General features: G+C 50.6%; 1 protein-coding gene across 5 annotated transcripts in view; it reads right to left on the bottom strand.

Annotated features, from left to right (window-relative positions):
• Window positions 1-20,134, bottom strand: part of UBAP2 (ubiquitin associated protein 2) — a 1,803,012-nt gene that overhangs the window by 1,457,693 nt on the left and 325,185 nt on the right. For all 5 annotated transcript variants that reach the window (XM_078674719.1, XM_078674718.1, XM_078674717.1 and 2 more), the window contains exon 6: window positions 7,465-7,542. In XM_078674719.1, the coding sequence (XP_078530845.1) occupies window positions 7,465-7,542 (78 nt within the window). The remainder of the gene's footprint in view (window positions 1-7,464; window positions 7,543-20,134) is intronic.

The following is a 20,134-nucleotide window of genomic DNA, read 5'->3' as shown; positions in this document are numbered from 1 at the left end:
GACACAACTGGCTGCACGACAGCTGGGGCAAGGTGGTGTAATCACCCTTTGCTGTAGATATAGTATACCTATATCTAACCCTAAAATGGACACATATCCTCCTATCAGTCACTCCTATGGCAGGCCTTAACAATCCTGAAGTCAGAGTGCTTGGAATTATGTGAGATGGTGCTCTGGCATGAGCTGAGCCCGTCTGCAGCTTGCGGAACCAAGTCCTAATAGCTGTTCCATGATAACGCTATACCATATACTCTTAAGTGCATTATCAACCTCGCGGTTAAATGCTAACTCTGGTCTAACATTATCAAAATATGTTGAGTAAGGTGTCATACGAATTGGAATACTACCCCCTCGCCAATTCTGGCGACGGGGGTAGCATTCCACCCTCCTAGAGGGACACGACATGTATGTAACTGTGAACCCCGGTTAAAGTTAACTCGAGCCTTGGAATCACAAAATGGATGCTGCCACCACAGACACAAGTCGGACCTCCTGCTGCTGGGAGTCCTTCCAGCGAGGGCGGCTTGGACAAAGGGTTTCCTGCCTTGGGAGGTGCTAGCACCACCCCAGACAGGATTTTGTGTATTGGGTAGGATATGCCTGAAAGGAATGAGACATGCCTGGGGCACACAAGGTGTCCTGTGCATACACCGGTTCAAACCAGTTGCTGGGGCATCCCTGCCCCAGCTCTGGCACGAACCCGGACAAAAGGATAGGGGGTGTAACCACCCCCTTCCTGGTCCCACCCAGGGGAGGGACCTAGTCAGTAGTGCAGCCCCCTTTAGCAGGATAAAGGTAGGAGCTGGTCCCATTCCAAATTAGATTAATCCTGAACTACTCTACAAGAAGAAACTCTGGACTTCGACGTTCTGCTGCCCAAAAGACTGAAGAAATCTCCCTTGTGGGCAAGGAGTGTCCACCCTGCAACTGCAGGCACCATCAAGCGTCCAGCGGCTTCACTTTGTCGTCTTCCCTCGAGGATCCAGACTTCAGAGCCCGACGAGACCCGGATTCCCAGACCTCTCAGACCTCAACTCACATCTGCAGCAAAGCTGAGACCCGTGGGTGCGACGAGACACGTGGGACCGGCCATCTTGAACGAACCTGCACTTCGCTTCCAGCACGACTCCCGAGGTAAACTCGACCAAGTGCTTTGGGGACTGAGAAGCCCCAGCCCCGAGCAGCCCCTGCACCGAAGGTCAGCCCTCCAGCATCCACGAGATCTGCGTGGGGCCCTTCTGCTTGTTTGCTGCTCGACGCGTTGTCTGGTCACTTGCCGGCTGGCTAGTGGCCTCCTAGACGACGAACCTTTGAATCTTTGCTGCTGGTCTGGTTGCTCCAGACTGGCCCTTGCTCCCTTCCAAAAGAGGGGCACCCCGTACTCTCCTAGTCCGCACCAGACGCTTTCTCCACTCACCGCGTGGGTTGCCTTTGCCAAGGCCTGTTGACGCCGATTCCGGATCCAACACCGCCGACAGCGAGAGCCCGCGTGGGACAGCTCGTGCCTCCATCCTGGTTGTCGAAGACACCTCCTGGTCCACGTGGCTGCAGAGTCAAGCGTCCACTCTTCACCTGATCGTGACGACGACATCTCGTTCCTTCCTGGTTCCACTCCAGTCACTGGCTAGTGACTGAACACTGTCCCCTCTGCTTTCAGGTCCTCTTCTTCACCGATCCACCCTTGGATCGCACCGGACATCTTCCTCCTGGTCGCCTGCAGCATCTTTTCTTTCAGGCTCCATTGACTTCAACGCGAGAACCCGACACACTTTGGCACCAATGCACCCGCAGCCCGTGGGTGAGGTAACAAGAGCATTTCGGTGCTCAAGGGTAGTTCAACTGTCCTAGTGTCCAGTTCCACAGTCGTTTTAGTCCTACCTAGTCAGGATTGTCCGGACTCACCTTTAACTTGAACTGTACTGTCCATAGACGTTGTTACGCATCTCCCGTGTGAGTTCACACTCTGCACACGCGTTCCGTGGGCCTCCTATTACTTACCTAGTGTTAGTGTAGCATGGTCCCAACGATCCTACAGCCTCTGGACAGCTCCATTCCTTTTATCGACTTTCACATTCCACTTACTTAGTATATGGTTTGTTGTGCCTCTAGGGCACCATTGTAATTTTGTGCAACTTGTCGTATTTTTCGTAAGAGATTGTCATGTGCTTAGCCCTCTGACCTCATAAAGAGTTCAGAGGTGTTGTTATTAATAAATATACTGTTTATTTTCTTAACAACCTGTGTGGTGTCCTTTCATCTGGTATTCAAGGGGTTATATTGTGGTAAACCAGCTGGCTACACATGCCAAAAGAGTTTAGCCTAAGACTGCTTTGTCCATGGTACCATTAGGATAGCGGGTCTATAAGGTTGACTTACAACCAATCACCATAAGGGTTGTTTGGACTGATACAAGGTGATCACTAGAACTAGTGAGCATCATATATCAGGTCAACTTCTCACAGAGAACAGTTGTGAAGTGGCTCAAAGGGAGCACACATCAGATAAGTTAACACCAGATTCAAGTTCCACTGAGGCATTACGAAGGGAACAGGAGGAAACATGCGAGTAATGCCCTTCAAGAAACTATTTACAACAGGGCACTTGAATAGAGAAGGCTGATCAGGAAGCCTCAAGAAGGCTGAAACATATGAAAAATATCCCTTGATGGTGCCTAGAGCAGAGACTTGCTGGACCAGGGAAAGAAGAAAGAGGAGAACCTCAGAAAGAGGGGCGGAAAAGGGATCCACAGCCTTTTCTGTGCACCATGCCACAAATTTGTTCCACCTGCAGGTGTATATAGATTTTGTGGAGGGACGCCTGGCTGCCATTATCACATTGCAGTCTTCAGGAGGCAAGTCAAATGGCCTCAACTGTCGCCGCTCAATCTTCACGCATGGAGGTGGAGGCTGGACAGGTTCGGGTGGAGGACCGACCCCTGTTGCTGCGACAGAAGATCCTCCCGAAGAGGCAGTTGAATCGGGGGATCGATTGACAGACTAGGTAGCTCGGGATACCAGTATCTTCGTGCCCAATCCGGAGCCACAAGGGTAACTTGGGCCCAGTCGCGCCTGACCTTTTTCAGCACTCTGGGCAGAAGTGGTATAGGCGGAAAGGCGTATAACAGACCGCAACTCCACTCGCGACGAAAAGCGTCTCCGAGTGAGTGCCGCCTTGGTTTTGCTTTGGAAATTCCAAAGCGCAGAACTGATGACATTGCGCGTTCTCTTCGGTGGCGAATAGATCTAACCAAGGCTCTCCCCACTGTTGAAAGAGACCTTGCGCCACGTCTAACTTCGGACACAACTCGTGATCCATCATGCACCGACAGCTGAGTTAGTCCGCCCTGGCGTTCTGGGAACCTGCCAGGTGTTAAACCACCAGGGTGATGCCCTGATGTTCCAGCCATGTCCAGAGGAGCAGAGCCTCCTGACAAAGGGTCCACAACCCCACCCCACCCTGTTTGTTGTAGTATCACATGGCGGTGGTGTGGTCCGTGAACACCAGCACTACACTTCCCCGGACAGAGGGAAGGAATGCCTTCAGTGCAAGTCGGATCACCCGCAGCTCCAGAAGGTTGATATGGAGCCGGGACACCGCCGGACCAGAGGCCTCTGATCTCCGCCTCTCCCATGTGGCCCCCCCATCAAAGGAGGGACGCATCAGTCACCACTGTGCACTCCAGTTGGGGTAGGGAGAGGGATCTGCCACTGACGCAATCGCAGTCCGTGAGCCACCACTGCAGCTGTCTTGCAGTGCCCTCCAAGATCAGGACGTGGTCGAAGAGGTTGCCCGGATTTTGTGCCCACTGGAACTTAAGGTCCCACTGCAGACCCCGCATCCGCCACCTGGAGTGATGTACCAGCAGGATGCAGGAGACCATCAGACCCAGCAGCCGTCTGGCCATCCTGACCCAAACTGGGGACAAAGGCTGAAAGATTGGAATCAGAGCCTGAATATCCCGAACCTGCTGCTCGGGAGGATAAACCCGAAACTGCACCAAGTCCACAACTGCTCCGATGAAGAGGAGCTTTTGGGAGGGACTCTGTCACTTTGGCACGTTGATGGAGAACCCCAGCGAATGCAGGAGGTCGGCCGTAGTCTGGAGGTGGGAGGCGAGTCGTTGAGATAGGGGAAGACTGAAACCCCTAATCTGGGGAGAGGTGTGGCGCCGCGGCCAGGGCGACTGACGCTGGAATCTGGGGATCAAGGTTCGATCCCCGGCTCCGGCGGCAGGTTAGCCCAGCACCATGCGACTCTGGGCAATAGCTTGCTTAATCTTCCCGACGGCCCCCAGCGCCTAGAGACCCTAACGGGTGATTGTGCGCTATACAAATGTGGATTATAATCTGCGTAGATGAGCTGCGACCACCGCCATCACTTTTGTGAACACCCGAGGGGCACTGGTGAGGCCGAAGGGGAGCACGGTAAACTGAAAGTGCTCGTGGCCTACCGTGAACCGCCGGTAACGCCAGTGGGCCGGCAGGACGGAAATGTGGAAATAAGCGTCCTGCAAGTTCAACACTATCATCCAGTCTCCAGGGTCTAGGGCAACCAAAACCTGAGCTAACGTCAGCATCTTAAACTTCTCCTTCCGGGGGAAAACATTGATGCTCCTGAGGTCCAAGATAGGGTGTAGGCCCCCTTTGCCCTTCTTGGGAACTACAAAGTATTGGGAGTAACAACCACGTCCTACTTCTGGGCCAGGAACACTCGAGGGCCCCCTTGGCCAAGAGGGCCATAACGTCCTCCTGCAGAAGTTGCAAGTGATCCCCTGACATGCGGTGGTACTGTGGTGGCATGGCTGGAGGGGTCGTCTCGAAGGGGAGGGAGTAGCCCCTTCGGGAGATTTGCAGCACCCACCTGTCCGAAGTGATTGCTCGCCAGTGGAGCAGGTGATGGCGAACTCTGCCTCCCACTGGCATGGAATGGGCCTGAAAGCTTGGACAGGAAGGCTTTGAGGCAGATGCTGCGGGAGCAGATGTGGACTGACCGGCTCTCTGTCTCCCTGCTCCGCCACGGCGGAATGCACCTCCGTGACCACGTTGAGGCTGGTTCTGCGGCCTGTGGCTAGACGAACGTGCTGGGATGCCTATTCCTTGCCCACGAAAGGGGCGAAAAGCAGAAGTTTGCTGGCGCTGGGCCGACAGGCCCAAGGACTTGGACGTAGCCCTGGAGTCCTTGAAGCGCTCCAGCGCGCTATCTGCCTTGTCGCCAAAGAGGCGACGGCAATCGAAAGGCATGTCCATGAGAGTGCTCTGGACATCCCCATAAACGTTTGTGTACCTCAGCCAGGCGTGACGACGGATCGCCACCATCGTTGCAAGCGCTCTGCCCAGCGAGTCTGTGGTGTCAAGTCCACATCGAATGGAATACCGTGCTGCATCCCAGCCCTCAGCAAGAGCCTGGGCGAGCCGTGTACTGGTCTCCTCTGGACACTGGGGCAGCACGTCCACCATCGCATCCCACAGAGAGTGGGTGTAACGGTCCAAAAGGCATGCGGTATTAATGGACCTCAACCCTAGACTGATGGAGGAAAACAGTTTCTTGCCTAACTGTTCCAGTCTTTTGGAGTTGCGAACGGGAGTTTCCGGAGGTGCGGATGGGAAGGCGGTTTGGGACGTGGAGGCCTGGATAACCAGACTCTCAGGGGTGGGATGTAAGGACAGAAAGCAGGGGACGCCCGGAGCTGGGTGGTGGCACCGGGCCACGTTCCAATCCACAGGAGAGACTGTGGTGGGCTTGGACCAAGTGCCCATCAGAACGTCAGTTAGGGCCTCATTAAACTGCAGCAGAGGCTCCAAAGAGCTTACTGGCGGTTAAAGCACCTCAGTGAGGAGGTTAGTCCTCACGGCCGCTGCAGGGGGCTCAAGGCCCAAGACTGTGGCCGCCATGCGCAGCACCACAGAATAAGTAGCTCCCTCCTCCGTAGCCACTGAAAGAGGAGCGATAAAACCAGTGTCAGGCGAAGTGTCTAGACCACTGGCCATCCCTAGCTCAACTGCCCAGTCCTGACTTAACTGGCACTGCTGTGCCAGAGGGTCCTCAGACCCCTCCCAGTCCTCCCCTTCATCCGTGTCCTGATAAACAGGCAGAAATGACGGACCCGGGCGTAGGTGAACAACTCACCAGTCAGCGTCTGAGAGGGCGTCCATCCGACGCAGAGCCCGGGCCGGGGCTGAAACTGGGGCCGGCGTCGCCGGAGGTGGCTCTGAGGGGGTCGGCACCGTGGGAGGAGTCTTAGGTCAACCGGCATCGACCGGGACCTAGGCCTGGATCCCAAAGATCCTGAGATGCCGGGACCGAAGCCGCCGTCAACACAGGGCTAGGACTTCCAAAGCCACGAGGAAGTCTTGAATCTGCTCCGGAGTCGCATTGAGCCCAGGGACCGGAGGGTGTGGGGCTGGATAGGACTGCGCAGGCTTTGCCGTGCCACGAGGGTGGCGCCAGCTGAACTCTCGGCGGAGTTGCGCAACTGGCGAAGGGAGGTCGAAGAACTATGGCGTTTCTTCAACCTTTTTGCCATGCCTCGACTTACCGGAGTGCGAGGACTTGGATCCGGACGATAGGTGATGACTCCGGCTCCGCGACCGGTCCCTCGTCCTCCTCATCGGCTGGGACCTCGAGCGGCGCAGAGCCGACTGCCGGAGCTCGAGTAGCTTGCGGGAACGCCCCCGCCTAGCCTTCGACGTCAAGGCCCGGCAGTCGGGGCACGACTTGTCATCGTGGTCGGCCCCCAAACAGTAGACACCGGCAGTGGAGGTCGGTAACCGACATCAGTCGGTGACAGGCATCACACGGCTTGAACCTGGGCATCCCTACCGGCACCAGGAGTCGAGTCAACTCGAAAAAGATGGACAAAAATGTCCAAAAAGTTGGTCAAAAAATGAATAAGGTTATGCCCTTCCAGGATCTGCGCTTGCTGGCGCCGAAAAAAGACCAGACGTCAGCCCGCAAGGGCAGCGTCTAAGTACTCCGACGTCATCCCGGCGCTCACGACACCAACGACGGACGCAGAGCTGCAGACAACTCCTACCGATGCGCAGGGGTACTGCTGACTAAGAACTTTCCGGATCCAGTATGACGCCTGGGGATAGTCTAAGGTAAGGAATGTAACACCAACGTGTTTCTTTCAGATCTACAAGTTATGCTTTTTAGATGCTGTATCTGAAGTCAAAGACTGAATATTTACCATCCGATTACAGATATCAAAGAACAATTCTTTTAAACATATGAAACATTGTTAAGCTGTGATTCTGTGGTTTGTAATGCAAATTACCTCTATATGTCCTAATCAAACTTGAACGCCTAATTTGTTTTGCAATTAGAAAATAAACCTATATCAATTATGCAGCTCAGTACCCTAAATATGCTGTAAAAGGGATTAAACTAGTTGAAACTAGGTAACATGTTAGTGCATAGCAATCTTCATATTATTCATGTTTTAACTTTGTCTTCTTTTCTTACCTCTTCCACGCCCTCGTCTCCCACGGTCTGAAGGTCTGTCGCTTGGAAACCCATCCACACCATTTTCCTCTATCCTAACTGAAGAGAAAGACAAATTAGTGTTTTTAAATAACTAATGCTAATTCTTCAAATACACATGAATTTAACTTCATCAGACAAATTAACTTAGCTATTCTGCTCAAGCCAAAACGTAGAGCACTACCATGGATCATTACATATTAATGCAACTACTGCACCCAATGGTGTCCTTGCAGAGGCAAGCAGGAATGAAAATTCAGTCCACCACATATCAAGCATCATATCTAGTTTTCTTAAATACACAACTCTGAAAGCTCACTAACGCACTAGGGCCTTTGAAAGGTAGCAGGGATTTACGTCATGCATAAATGATATGAAATTTGAGTTAGGTGGAGTTTAGCGGTATGCTCCAGGAAAAAGCGTCCATCACTCGAACACTAACATAATATTTCTATTCTGTATTAAACAGGCTACAATCGTAGGGCTTGTCGACCCTCATTAAGCACTAACGTCACACAATGCACGCAGCACCGTCATCAAGAATGCTGTGCCCACAAATCACTCAACATAGTGAGGTTTCTATGTGCAGCAGCTATACTACTTTCCTTGAAATTGATTCAATCTACTTACTTCCTACATGGTGAAGGGATTCGAGGTTTTCAAAGAAAAGTAGTTAAATGCACGCATCCACTAATTTAACGTGTTCAAGCTACACCCAGCATACCGCCCACTCAATAGTTAATTTTTCCCCTTCCTCTCCCCAAAACTAATATTGGGTAAAAAGGCTTGAGTGGGCGAGGCTTCTACCCCTTGACACCAGCGTGAAAAAAGTGCATCACCTAAATATATTTCAAATTTACATTTTATTGCTTAGTTACTTAGAACCATATTAAAAGATAAAACTGTTTAACATTGAACATATTAGGTTTATCCCTGTCAGTACAGTGCTTCAAACAGAATGTAAAGCAAACGTTAGTCACCATCTGACAAATTCAAATTACATCAAGAATAAGAACATGTAAAAAACAGTATAACTTCAAAAACTAATCAATTCACCAAATCGATAAATTTCACAACTATGGATGCTGAGAATACTCTTTTTAAACAGGAAAAGATTGTATCATAATAGCAGTAGAATAGTATTTATTCAGTTTATAACAAACCATAAAAACATATACATCCATAAATAGCTTCTACAATCAAAAGACTAAATCGCCAACATTTCCTATTTAAAACATCCCTAAAACAATTGATTAAAAGAAGTGTAATATATTGTAGGTACTGTACATTCTAGAACTAACATGCAGTCTATACTTTGGTTCTCCGGATTAATTCTAGGGAGACAACCACTTCATTCTATGTTGTGAATTAACAAGTACTTTCATCTAAGGCGCCACGCATACATCAATTATCTGGAAGAGGCAAAAATAAACCATACAGTGCTGTCACTTTTAAGTATTCTGATTTCAGATCTCATTTGCTTTTTCAACAAGAAGCGGAAAATAGGAATTAACCACATCGATGCTCGATGAGTTCCAGCCCTGTGCTGGAATATGCAAAACCCCATTATTCATGACGAGCTGGGCTCGTCATGAGCGTGCTGGGAGGCTACTGCATGACGAGCCCAGCTCGTCATGAGTGTGGAAGGGGTTAACCAAGTTTTCCTGTGAGCGGAGTATTTTGGGCACAGAAAGAAGAAATGGTCTTCTATTTAAGGAAGGGGCAAGAGAAATGGACAAAGATAAGCGTTATGTCCATTCCACCTGCTGCGAAAGCTATAAAGAGGCAGAATGCCGTATCTAAATTTAGAATAGAACGATTTTGCTTGAGGGGGTTTAATTTGGTTCATGAACTCCTCACACTGCAAGTTGTCTTTGTAGTGCAATACCTTTCTGTCAAAGCTCGCAGTGCTATGGTTTAACAAGAGGCCATGAATGCGAAACCAGTAACTATTCTTAAGGGAAACCACAGTACTTTTCCATAAGCCAGTGAGGTTTGACCAAAGTTTACTCATACTTAGTCTGTGTAACCTAGACTTAATGTTTTTTGAGCCAAGTAATGATACCTTTAGTGTAAAGTGACATCACTTTCAGCAGTGATTGTCGAATGGAGAGTGAGGTGTTAATATACCAGTCTCTATTATGCTAAAGGTCTAAATGCTGCTGTGTGGGTTATGTTTTTAAATCCAGGTATAGAAGTATTGGGGTCACGGGCGGATTACATGGCAATCCCAGGACTGATTTCATAAAGATGTTTTCTATCTTTACAATCTCATTTAAAATCTGGAAGCCTTAGATCTTTGCTCCATAAATTGCAGCACCAACCCCCTTTGCTCGATAGATGTCGATTGCTGGAGCAGCCGGCCATTACGTGCATACTATCAACCTTTTGACTACAGCAGAGCTAACTTGCTGAAGAGTTAAATGACACTTGGAGATAAGTGGTGTCCAAGATAAAGTGTCAGTCTGTAAACCTTAACCCCAAGTAGTCCAATTGTTTTACTTGTTCTAGTTGGGTATCACCCAAGTTCACCTAGATCTGGATACCCTTGAGAAGTGCTTCCAAGATGAAATCTTGATATGTTCAAAAATTGAGAAAAAATAGAGAGCATGTGGTTGCTGTGGGCAACTGTTGGAAAGTCATGAGTTGACATTTTAGGGAGGGAAATATTTTTACGTACATATGTTTAATATTTGGGGCACACGTCTGGTGAGGGGGTGGTTCCAAATAAATCATTGGTGGATGCAATGAATAATACACTAGCTCTTGATAACAAAGACAAACTTGTATTTTGCAGAGCTGTGGGAATTATACATCAAGTTCATAAAAGCTTCCGCCACCAAAATGGAACCGCTCAGAATACTTACGGGGAAAAAAGCAGAATTTGTGTGGATGGAAAAACAGGCTGCTTTTTCAGTAAATCAAAAAATAGCTAATGCACCTACATTGTACCAGTTTTTTTATCATTAAGATTTGCATTGTTACTGTAGATGCGAGTGTGTATGGAATTGAAAGGGTTTTAGGACAAGAGTGGTAAGGATGAATGGTGTGTAATGTTTGCATCTAGAACGTTTAGCGAAACAGAAAGAAGCTATGCTATAATTGAGAAGGAATTGCGGGCATGTGTATGGGTGGTTGAACACTTCCATAACTATGTGTGGAGAAGCAGGTTTATTCTCAGGATTAACCACAAGCCTTTGATGGGAATTTGGACACCTGAAGGGGGGTAGAACACCACTGCCCAAATTGCAAGATTCACTTCTAGGTTACAGGATGAGACCTTTGGAGTGGAATATTTTCCGGACAAACAGTGTTACTGTAGATTGTTCAGATGAAGGGGAATGGGATGAGCTGAAAATGGTTGCAATTATTAAGAATTTAGAGGCTCGTCAGAAGAGTGTGGGGGAAAAAACTGAGGAAGATGAAATTTTGCAAATAGTTAGGAAGTATCTGATAGAAGGATGACCAAAAGAATGCAAGGAAGGATTCTGGAGTTGGCTCATAAGGGACACCCGGGGATGTATTCCATGAACAAACTTATTAGATCTATTTTTGGTGGCCTGGGTTGGACGGTTGGTAAGAGACTGTGGAGTGTGTGTAAACAGCAATAAGATGCTCAGAGAGTTTCATCTTCGCTTAAAACGGTTTCGTGACCAGCTTCACCTTGGGAGAAGGTGGCCTTTGACATAAATGGTTCCTTTAACCCCTTGACTGCGGGGTGTTTCCCCCCCCCCCGTGCAGGGGACAGGGGGGCCGCACGCGGCGCCGCTGTGCTGTTGACGAGCTCGGCTCGTCATGAGGCACAGCGGAGCTGCCCTCGTGACTAGCTGAGCTCGTCACAACCACAGCAGTTTTGGAACGTTCAGCACAGCGGGGAAATTATCCCAGAGTGTGAACGTTCCAATGGCTGTGACGAGCTCAGCTCGTCATGAGGGCAGCTCAACCGTCCCTCATGACGAGCTGAGCTCGTCAATAGCACACAAGGGGTTAATCGTTTACCTAAGGAAGCTAGATTTGCCCTGGTAATGATTGACTATTATTCAAAATTGCTAGAGTTCAGGTTCGTGGCACAGGCAATAGTTTGGGTTGTAATTGAATTTTTAGAAAATAATTTTCCGAAGAAGGCTGTCCAGAAGTAATGGTGAAGGATAATTGAGTGCAAGTCAAGGGAGATGGAAGAGGGTTAAGTTTTGCATGGCATCAGGCATGTTACCACGTCCTAATATGAACCACAATGGGCTGGTCAAGTTGAACGCTTTATATCGGAAAGTGTGGCTGCTGCAAAAAATTCTAGTGCTGATTGGAACACTACACGGAGGGAAATACTTTGGATGCACCACCTTTACACTACATTCGATTACTGAAGTCAGCCAGTTCCATTTGCCTAAATGGAGAGATCCTGTTTCCAATTTGCATCAATTTTTTTAGTGGAAGATTGGGCGAGGATACTCAAGTCAGGATTTGTGAAAAGGGGAGATTCCAAATTTGGTCTTGCTCTTAAAGTTGTAAAGGTGAACAAGAATAGTTTGGTCACACAGGATGGTAAAGTATGGATGTTCATACAATGGTCAAATGTAGAGATGCTATGGGAACAAGTGTTGATGATAATGTTGTGAAAGTAGATGTTTCTGTTATAAATGGTCAAAAATAATGGTGAGTCGGGGCGTGGCCTAGCGGTCCAATATGGCAGACGCATTTCAGGCGAGCTCCGGCAGCCAACTACATCCTACATAATCCTGCTCGATTACCAATCTATTTCACACTTTCAGCCTAGCGCTGGCCCGGTAACACAACAGCACTATCTCACGCAGTGCATAAAGTGAAGGGCACAACACCCATGAACTGATCCGAAGAAGTCTGATCGAGCGGCTTGGTTGGTGTCGTCAGCAAGGCCGCGGATGCGCTGCTGGGCCTGTTGCAGTGAAGGCGCCTCGTGGGCCTTGGGCCAGAGTTCATTCACCCGGCCGTGATCGGCAACACTGCCTTGTGTAGCATTGCCGTGCCCCTGCGGTTGTGTGGCCAGGCCAGGCCCTTGAAGCTGCATGGAGACTGAGGGCCTGGTGGTTGATAACCTTAAAACATTGAGCAAGGCATGGCAACACGCGTGGAGGATGCAGACAGCAGGCCTGCAGGTATAACCTCCACTTTGTGGGCTTTGCAGAGGGCTGCAGGGGGGAGGGAATGGAATCCACCAGATGGCCTTTCCTCCCAGTTTCATAATTTAACGTGCTCACAGAGCTCTGGTAAAGAAGCCACCTCGCCACCCCCTCGCCCGACCTGTCATTGCCAGGATTCTAAATTCCCATGACAGACACTTCTCAAACTGGCAAGATTTCCAGAATCTCTCTCCTTTAAATCATCCCATCACATTATGATCTTCCTGAACTGCACCAAAATGGTCCAGCAGCAGCGCCAGTGCTCTATAACGGTAAAAGCCTGCCTTAGGGATCTTAACATTTCCTAAGTGCTCCTATTACCACTCTGTGTGTGCATAATCTATAAATCCTGCACACTATTTTTTTCATACACCACAGGAGGTTCTCACCTGTACTGACGAAGTGCACCTTGATTTGGATTCATCCTCCAGCGACCCACGGCAACAACAAACTAAGCTGTTAACCCCGGGGTAAGGATTGGGCGCACAGTATATTGCAGATGGATAGTCTCTTTGGTGAGGCATGAGGCCGCATCGCACACACCTCGACACTTACGGTTAGTTTCTTGTATTTTGGATGCTCTCCATGCGGTGGCCCTGTGTACAGATATTCCACCATGTGTTAATTTTGTGCCCAGATGACTAATTTGAATGCTAATGTTCCACTGGGAAGGCTCAATTTTATAAGTTGTAATGTTCAGGTGGTCCTGGACTTGGTGAAGCAGGGTGCAGTGCTTCGCCAGGCAAGGCGCTTAGGGGTCTAAATACTACACATCTTCTGGGGTCAAAACTCCCTGTTTGACCCGCTTTAGTTATGCCCCCAACTTTCAGTCAGGATTTACAAGAAGGTCCCGGGGGGTGGCTATTCTAATTCACCAAAGAGTTCCCCTTCAGCTCCTGATGACTTGGGTAGACGAGTAGGACAGGTATGTTTTCGTAATGAGAACCATACACAGGGAACACAGTCATTAATAGCATGTATAACCCTCCACCACTTCGTCAAACCTTTGTAGATCGACTGGTAGACATATGGGTGTCCGTACCGGAATGAGTAGCGGTCACAGGCGGAGACTAGAATGATGTTATGCATCCTGACAGGGATAGATGGCAGCAAAACACACAAAATGATGGACGGAATGTTGCACAATGGCAAAACATTCACCCCCAGTCACAGATCTGGGTTTAATCCATCGTTATTTTGCTCACCAAGTCACCCCAGTTCATACATGGCCATATGCAAATCAGTCTTGACCCTGAGCCTCATTGGAACAGTCCAGACCGAACTGCCAAGCCATGTCTCCCCTGGACCGGAATCAAGCATCCTAGGACCGGTTTCTGGCTATCAGCCGTCTTCAGCGAGGATAGCTTGACTCCAGTGAGCACGGGACCCACGTCTGGGCATACCCTTCCCACATAGGGTGAACAGCAAAACACACTAGATGATGGACGGAATGTTGCACATGGTGCAGAGGGAATGGTGAGGAAGCTGATCTTAACAGAAAGCGACGCTGGAGCTTTTTGTAGCCAAACAATCTCTGGAGTGCAGAGACAACAAGCTCCGGCAACGGCAAGTAGATGCGGTGCACAGGTGTTTGGTCCCAGTGGTTTAGATGAGGGATAGTGGCTTCAAAATTGCAGAGAGGACAGGTCAGGCCTGGAGGGAGTTGCAGTACCACCACCTATGTTGCTGACCCGTTCGAAGTCCATGGGACATCAGAAGCAGCAGAATGGTCAGCTTTCTTGTGGTGACTGCAGATGCAGGTGAGTGACTCCTTCACTCCAAGGAAGATTACTTTCAGTGTCCTTGATACCCACCGGTCTGTTGATTCTGGAAGAAACACAGACAAAGACGACTTGTAAAATAGCAAGACCAGGAGCAGCAGCAGTATTCCTTGAGGCAGTCTGGTTCCAGGCGAAGTCCAGCAAAGTCCAAGTGTCCAGATGGGTAAAGTGACGTGGTTTCAGGCTTGAGTCTTGTCCCGCGACAAATCTGAGTACCCACCCACAGGTAAGTTCTTTTATACCCTAAGAAAGGGTATAACTCAGGGGCCCTCCTAGAGAAGGGGCTGGACATGTCCTTTGTCCAGTTTCATGCCAGAGCGGGAGCCAAGGGCTCTCAGAGCTAGTTACAAAAAGAGTAAGCAAGGAGGGCACCAAATGTGCCCTTCAAAGCGGTCTGGTGGCACTGGCAAGCACCCTCACCCCAGCCCAATACACTAAGTTCTGTGATAGGAAAGATATTCTACTTTTCCCTGCTCCAGCTCAGCTCAACGGCAGGAGGGCAGAATTGTGTCTGGGGTCGGCAGCAGCACTAGCTTGCTAGCAGACCCTGGAAGGCTGTTACCAGGAGTACTGGGAGCTTTGTGGAGGAGCCTCACAGTCCATAGACTCCTAACTCCAACACCGGTAACTGGGTATGATTCCAACATGTTTGATACCAAACAGGCCCAGGTTCGGCACAGCCACTATATAGCTAGCCATTGCATGATGATGGATGGCCACTATGTATCAAAATTGCTGACCGCACTTACAAAGCCTGGAGAATCGACTCTGGGGATTGCAAAGGGTACTGCTCATGCAGGGGCACCGTCACACTTGGAAACAAGCGCCCAGCCTTTAGGATGGCAAAGCGTGACTTGGGGGTAACTGGTTTTAATTGTAGTGACCTCAGATATAAGAAAACATATCTGTCGTAAGTAGTGCTAGCACCAGCTTACACGAGCAGCAATGGTAGTCTCTCATGGGTGGCCTAATACATGCTGCAGCCCAGGGGTGACCCCTGAAATACCTGTGGCCCTGAGTACTTCAGTATCACTTACTAGGGACTTTCATGGGTACATCAGCAGCCAATTGTGGATGTACTGAACTACTTCCCATGTCAAATTTAGGGAGGAAGCACAGTGACTGGGGTCCTGATTAGCAGGATCCCAGTGACACTAGTCAAAAAAGGATAATGTTACTTATCCAGTAGCATCTGTTCTTGCACGTAGAGCTTTAGATTTACATGCTTTGCATACTCCTGCAATCTAGTGTTGGGTCCGGGTGTTTGCAAGTACTTTTTCTTCGAAGGAGTCTTTCCAGTCATGAGGTAAGGCGACAAATCCTTTCGGTGATAGTGTGCATGGGCATTGACTCCATTGTTAGATTATTTTCCCACAAGAGGGTTAGAATGGAGCAAGTAAGTGTAGTATAGAGATGTCCATGCCTATAAAAGTACAATGAACAACTACAGGTACTTGGGGAGGCGGGTGGGGGCATGTGAATTTACAGCTCTACATGCCAAGAACAGATGCTTACTGGGTAAGTAACATTATCCATTCAAGGCATGTTGTCTGTAGATACACATGCTTTGCATAGACTATAAAGCAGTATACTTCCAAAGTGGTGGCTAACCTATAGATGTTGCAGTTGTTTGGAACAGTGTTTTAACAACTGCCTGGCCTACATTCGCTCTTAACATCAAGGGTGTGAAGAGCACATTCTGCTACAGAACCAGGTTAAGGAAACAAAACTAGTAACTCACCAACTGGTTTATAAGAAAAGCAGAAACTACATTGGGAAGGAATTTATGGTTGGTATGGAGAACTAACTTGTCTTTGTGTAGCTGAAAGAAAAGTTCTTCTAATGGTAATGCCTGAAGCTCACCAACTCTCCTTAGTAATGTGATGACAATTAGGAAAGCAACCTTCCATGAGTGAAATTGCAAAGGGTACTTGTGCAATGGTTCAAAAGGTGGCCCCATTAACCTTGTGAGAACAATGTTAAGAATCAAAACTGGGGCAAGCGGAATCCTTGGTGGTATTACTCTTTTTAATCCTTCCATGGACACTTTGATTACTAGAGCTCTAAATAGTGACAGATGTCTGCTGGGGGCGTAGCTTGACCACCAACGGGCATGGCTGCTTGAGCTCGGAGCTCCGCGCCTGCCTCGCCGGATTTATCCTGACATTCTGCCTGGGGTGCGGCGCCTGGGTCCTATAGGGGCTCCCTAAGCTGCGGGGGCGCTGCTGCGCCGATCGGAGGGAGCCGACGAGGTCCGCTGCCGCAGCCGGAACAAAATCAGCTGTGGGCCTGGTGTCGGCCGATCGGCCATATTGGTGAGGCTTGCTTCTGGTGCTTCATCCCCGGCCTAGCGTGCACAGGGGGCCGGCGCGGAGGTGGAGCGGCCATCTTGCGGCCGGATCGGACTTTCTCTTCCGCGGCCGGCGGCGGCGGAGACACGGCGGGACTGCTGTGTCCATCTACGGAGATCACCCCCCTTGGTGGCGGACCCGGATGGCTGTGGGGCCCCCCATCGTGACTGACGTCGGGGAGAGCACTCTCCGACGCTTGCACTGTGCCCGTGTTGAGCTGGGCCCTTCCGTAGCTCATCGCTACCTGCGGATTCACCTGCCATTGGGGTTTCAGAGCGGGGCCCTGACTGCCTGACGGCCTGCTCGGACCGGGTGGCGGACAGCAGTGGCAATTCCTCAGGGTGTGCCTGGACCCTGCTCCTTCTGCAAACGAGGACCCCACGTTGGGATCCGTGAGGGAAACCCCGGTGGGAGTGATAGCCCCATTACCTGGTGCTAGGCGGCGACGGCGCGGAGCGGGACCTGGCTGAGGCCGCGCTGGTGAGGCCTGGAGTAGCGGAGCGACCCCGGATTGTGGTCGCCTGAGGACCTGGTGGCACCCCCTTGGGTCTGCGTGGAGTGCTGACGACTGCCCCACGATGGTGGCAGCTTAACAATTTGGGGCCGGAGACCCCTTCGGGGGAGACGGAAACCGGGGACCACGCCTCACACCTGCGGCTGGCATAAGCTGGTGACCCTGGCCTGGAGTGGAGCCGACCTCGTGCTTCTCTTGTTACCACGGCTGGGTGTGCACTGTGCGATCGCCGCCTGCCCGGTCTTGAGAAGTGCAGGGGCCCTGTGGGACCATGGGGAAGCCGAAGGCAACGAAGGGGGTGCCGCCTCCTGAACCTGTAGAAGAGATGTCGGTGGACCAAGATCAGGACTCTGCTGGAGCGCAGGCACCGGGGCTACAACAGCAACAGCTGGAGCAGATCTTACAAGCCATCACAGCCACAAGAGAGGCGTGGCATCACGACATCACGCAGGTATCTGTGAGCTTGGGCCTGCTGAGAGCGGATCATGGCAAGCTGGCTGACAGAGTTAAGACCACGGAATTGACCTTGGAGGTGCTGGAGCCTGCACATAAGGCGACTGATGCAGCGGTGGGAGACCTGCTGCGCAGGGTGCAACAGCTGGAGAAGAGGGCGGAGGATGCTGAAGGCCGCAACAGGCAGAACAACGTCTGGGTAGTGGGCCTACCTGAAAAAATTGAGGGGAACGATATGGTTGCCTACCTGGAGACCTGGGTGCGTGAGGTGGTGGCTCCTGAGGGACTGTCGCAGTTTTATACACTGGAGCAAGCCCACGGAGTGCCTGCCCGTCCGCCGGCCGCCCTCCCCGGCCTGTGGTGGCCCAGCTGCTGCATTTTAAAGACCGGGATGTTATACTGCAGAAAGCCCGAGCACTGGGCCCTTACCGGGTGGATAATGCATCAGTGTCCATTTATCCTGACTACTCGTACGATGTCCAGCGCAGTCGCTCCACTTTCCTATCAGTTAAGAGGGCCCTTCGCGAGGAGGGCATACGGTACTCTCTCCTTTTCCCTGCACGACTGAAACTATTGGTGGATGGTAAAACGCACTTTTTTGACTCGCCTGAGGATACTTGGTGTTAGCTGGAGACATATAAGACAGGCAGAGATGGCGACGGAGAAGGTAGTGGAGAAGGCAGCGGAGACCAGCCCGAAACCACGACGGAGGCGGCGACTTAGGGGTCGCATGGCTTCCACTCGAACTCCATCACAATCACAGACGGAACTAGTCCGCCAAGCAGCCCTCCAGGCGGTTTCCGCCATTTCGGGTGCAGTGGACGTAGATCCTGTGGCGGAATCTGGCTCCCAGCAGGGTTCGGAGGGCCTAGCAACCGAGGGTTCTGATGTGGACAGTCGGGCCCTGCCGCATGTCACGCCAGGAACTGCTGATGGCCTCATGGACGAGTGACTTATCTACCCGGCTTGTGTACAGTAAGGGGATGCTGGGGCGGCTTTGGGTTGTCCTGTTGGGATGAGAGCCGGGGGGGACTGTCATCTGGTTGGGTGCATATTCCTATTGTTTCATTGTGTTAGGAAAGAGGGTCCGCTGTCGAGGATTGTTGGGGAGTCCCTCCGGGGCGGGGCGCTGAGGACCTAGGGGATTTATTTTGGAGGCTGGGCGCTGATAGAGTAGGGTGTTATTACCGCCTAGCTCGTTCAGGTGTAGAGACACCCACCATACTCACGCTAAGTGTGAGACTCTGGTAGTTGCCAGAGAGTTCTCGCTTTTGGGACCAGGTTTGGATGGGTAATAGCAGTTTAGCACCTGTTCTGGGGAAGGGAGGTAGGGGGGTTGGTTGGGGAAGTTTGGGGTGTTAGGGCGCTGCCAGTGTGCCATCTTGGGAGAGGGAGAAGTTGTTTCTTGCTGTACTCCACTATGGGGACCCGCCTTGAATTGAAATGTATTACCTGGAACGTACGAGGGTTGAACTCCATGAGGAAACGGTATAAGGTGCATGCATATCTAGTGCGTAGGGGGATTCAGGTCGCTTTTCTGCAAGAGACCCATATTGTTCAATCTGAAGGCCGGGCACTGCAGCGCAGATGGCGGGGTCAATTGTTTTATACTACATATTCTGCTTATGCGCGAGGTGCATTGATCTGGGTGTGCCTTTCCAGCCATTGACCACGGTGATTGACCCAGAAGGGAGGTTTGTAGCAGTGCAGGGGCGTATGGATGGGAGAGATGTGGTCATGTGTAGTGTGTATGCTCCGAATGTGGAACAGCCGGCCTTTTTCTCGTGCCCGTCTGGAAAGCTAGCGACCCTCCTGACTGGTACGGTGTTTTTGGGGGGCGACTTGAACTCGGTCGCCGATGTGGGCTTGTATCGCTCCCATCCTCCACTGGCCCAGTCGCCGGTACATAATACAGCGAAGGTGCGGCGGGACTGGCAGAGCACATGGGGCCTGGTAGACACGTGGCGGACCCATCACCCAACGTATAGGGATTACTCGTTCTACTCCGTGCCGCATGATTTACATGTGCGAATGGATGGTATCATCCTGTGCTCACCGGAAGCCCAGGGCATGGTCTATCACAGTGAGTATCTGGCACGGACGCTATCGGACCACAACTCTTGTTTAATTGCGGTGCCGTGGACGTGGCAAGTCTATATTATATGTGGGAAAAACGGAGAGAAAAGTAAAAATACGAATTTCAGAACACAAGAGCACTATCCGCAACAAGAATGCAAACAGCAGCCTGGCAGTACATTGGGACAAAAACAGACACACTATCGCCCAGTTAAAATTCCAGATACTCGAAATGGTTACCCCAACACCCGGAAAAAGTCTCACTAAGACATTACTACAGCGAGAAATTTTCTGGATCAGGAAGTTACAGACACAAGATCC

This window comes from Lissotriton helveticus, chromosome 2_1, assembly GCF_964261635.1.
Source record: "Lissotriton helveticus chromosome 2_1, aLisHel1.1, whole genome shotgun sequence".
NCBI classification, from domain to species: domain Eukaryota; kingdom Metazoa; phylum Chordata; class Amphibia; order Caudata; family Salamandridae; genus Lissotriton; species Lissotriton helveticus.
The sequence above is the reverse complement of the archived record's forward strand: the minus strand, read 5'-3'. Positions and strand labels throughout refer to the sequence as shown.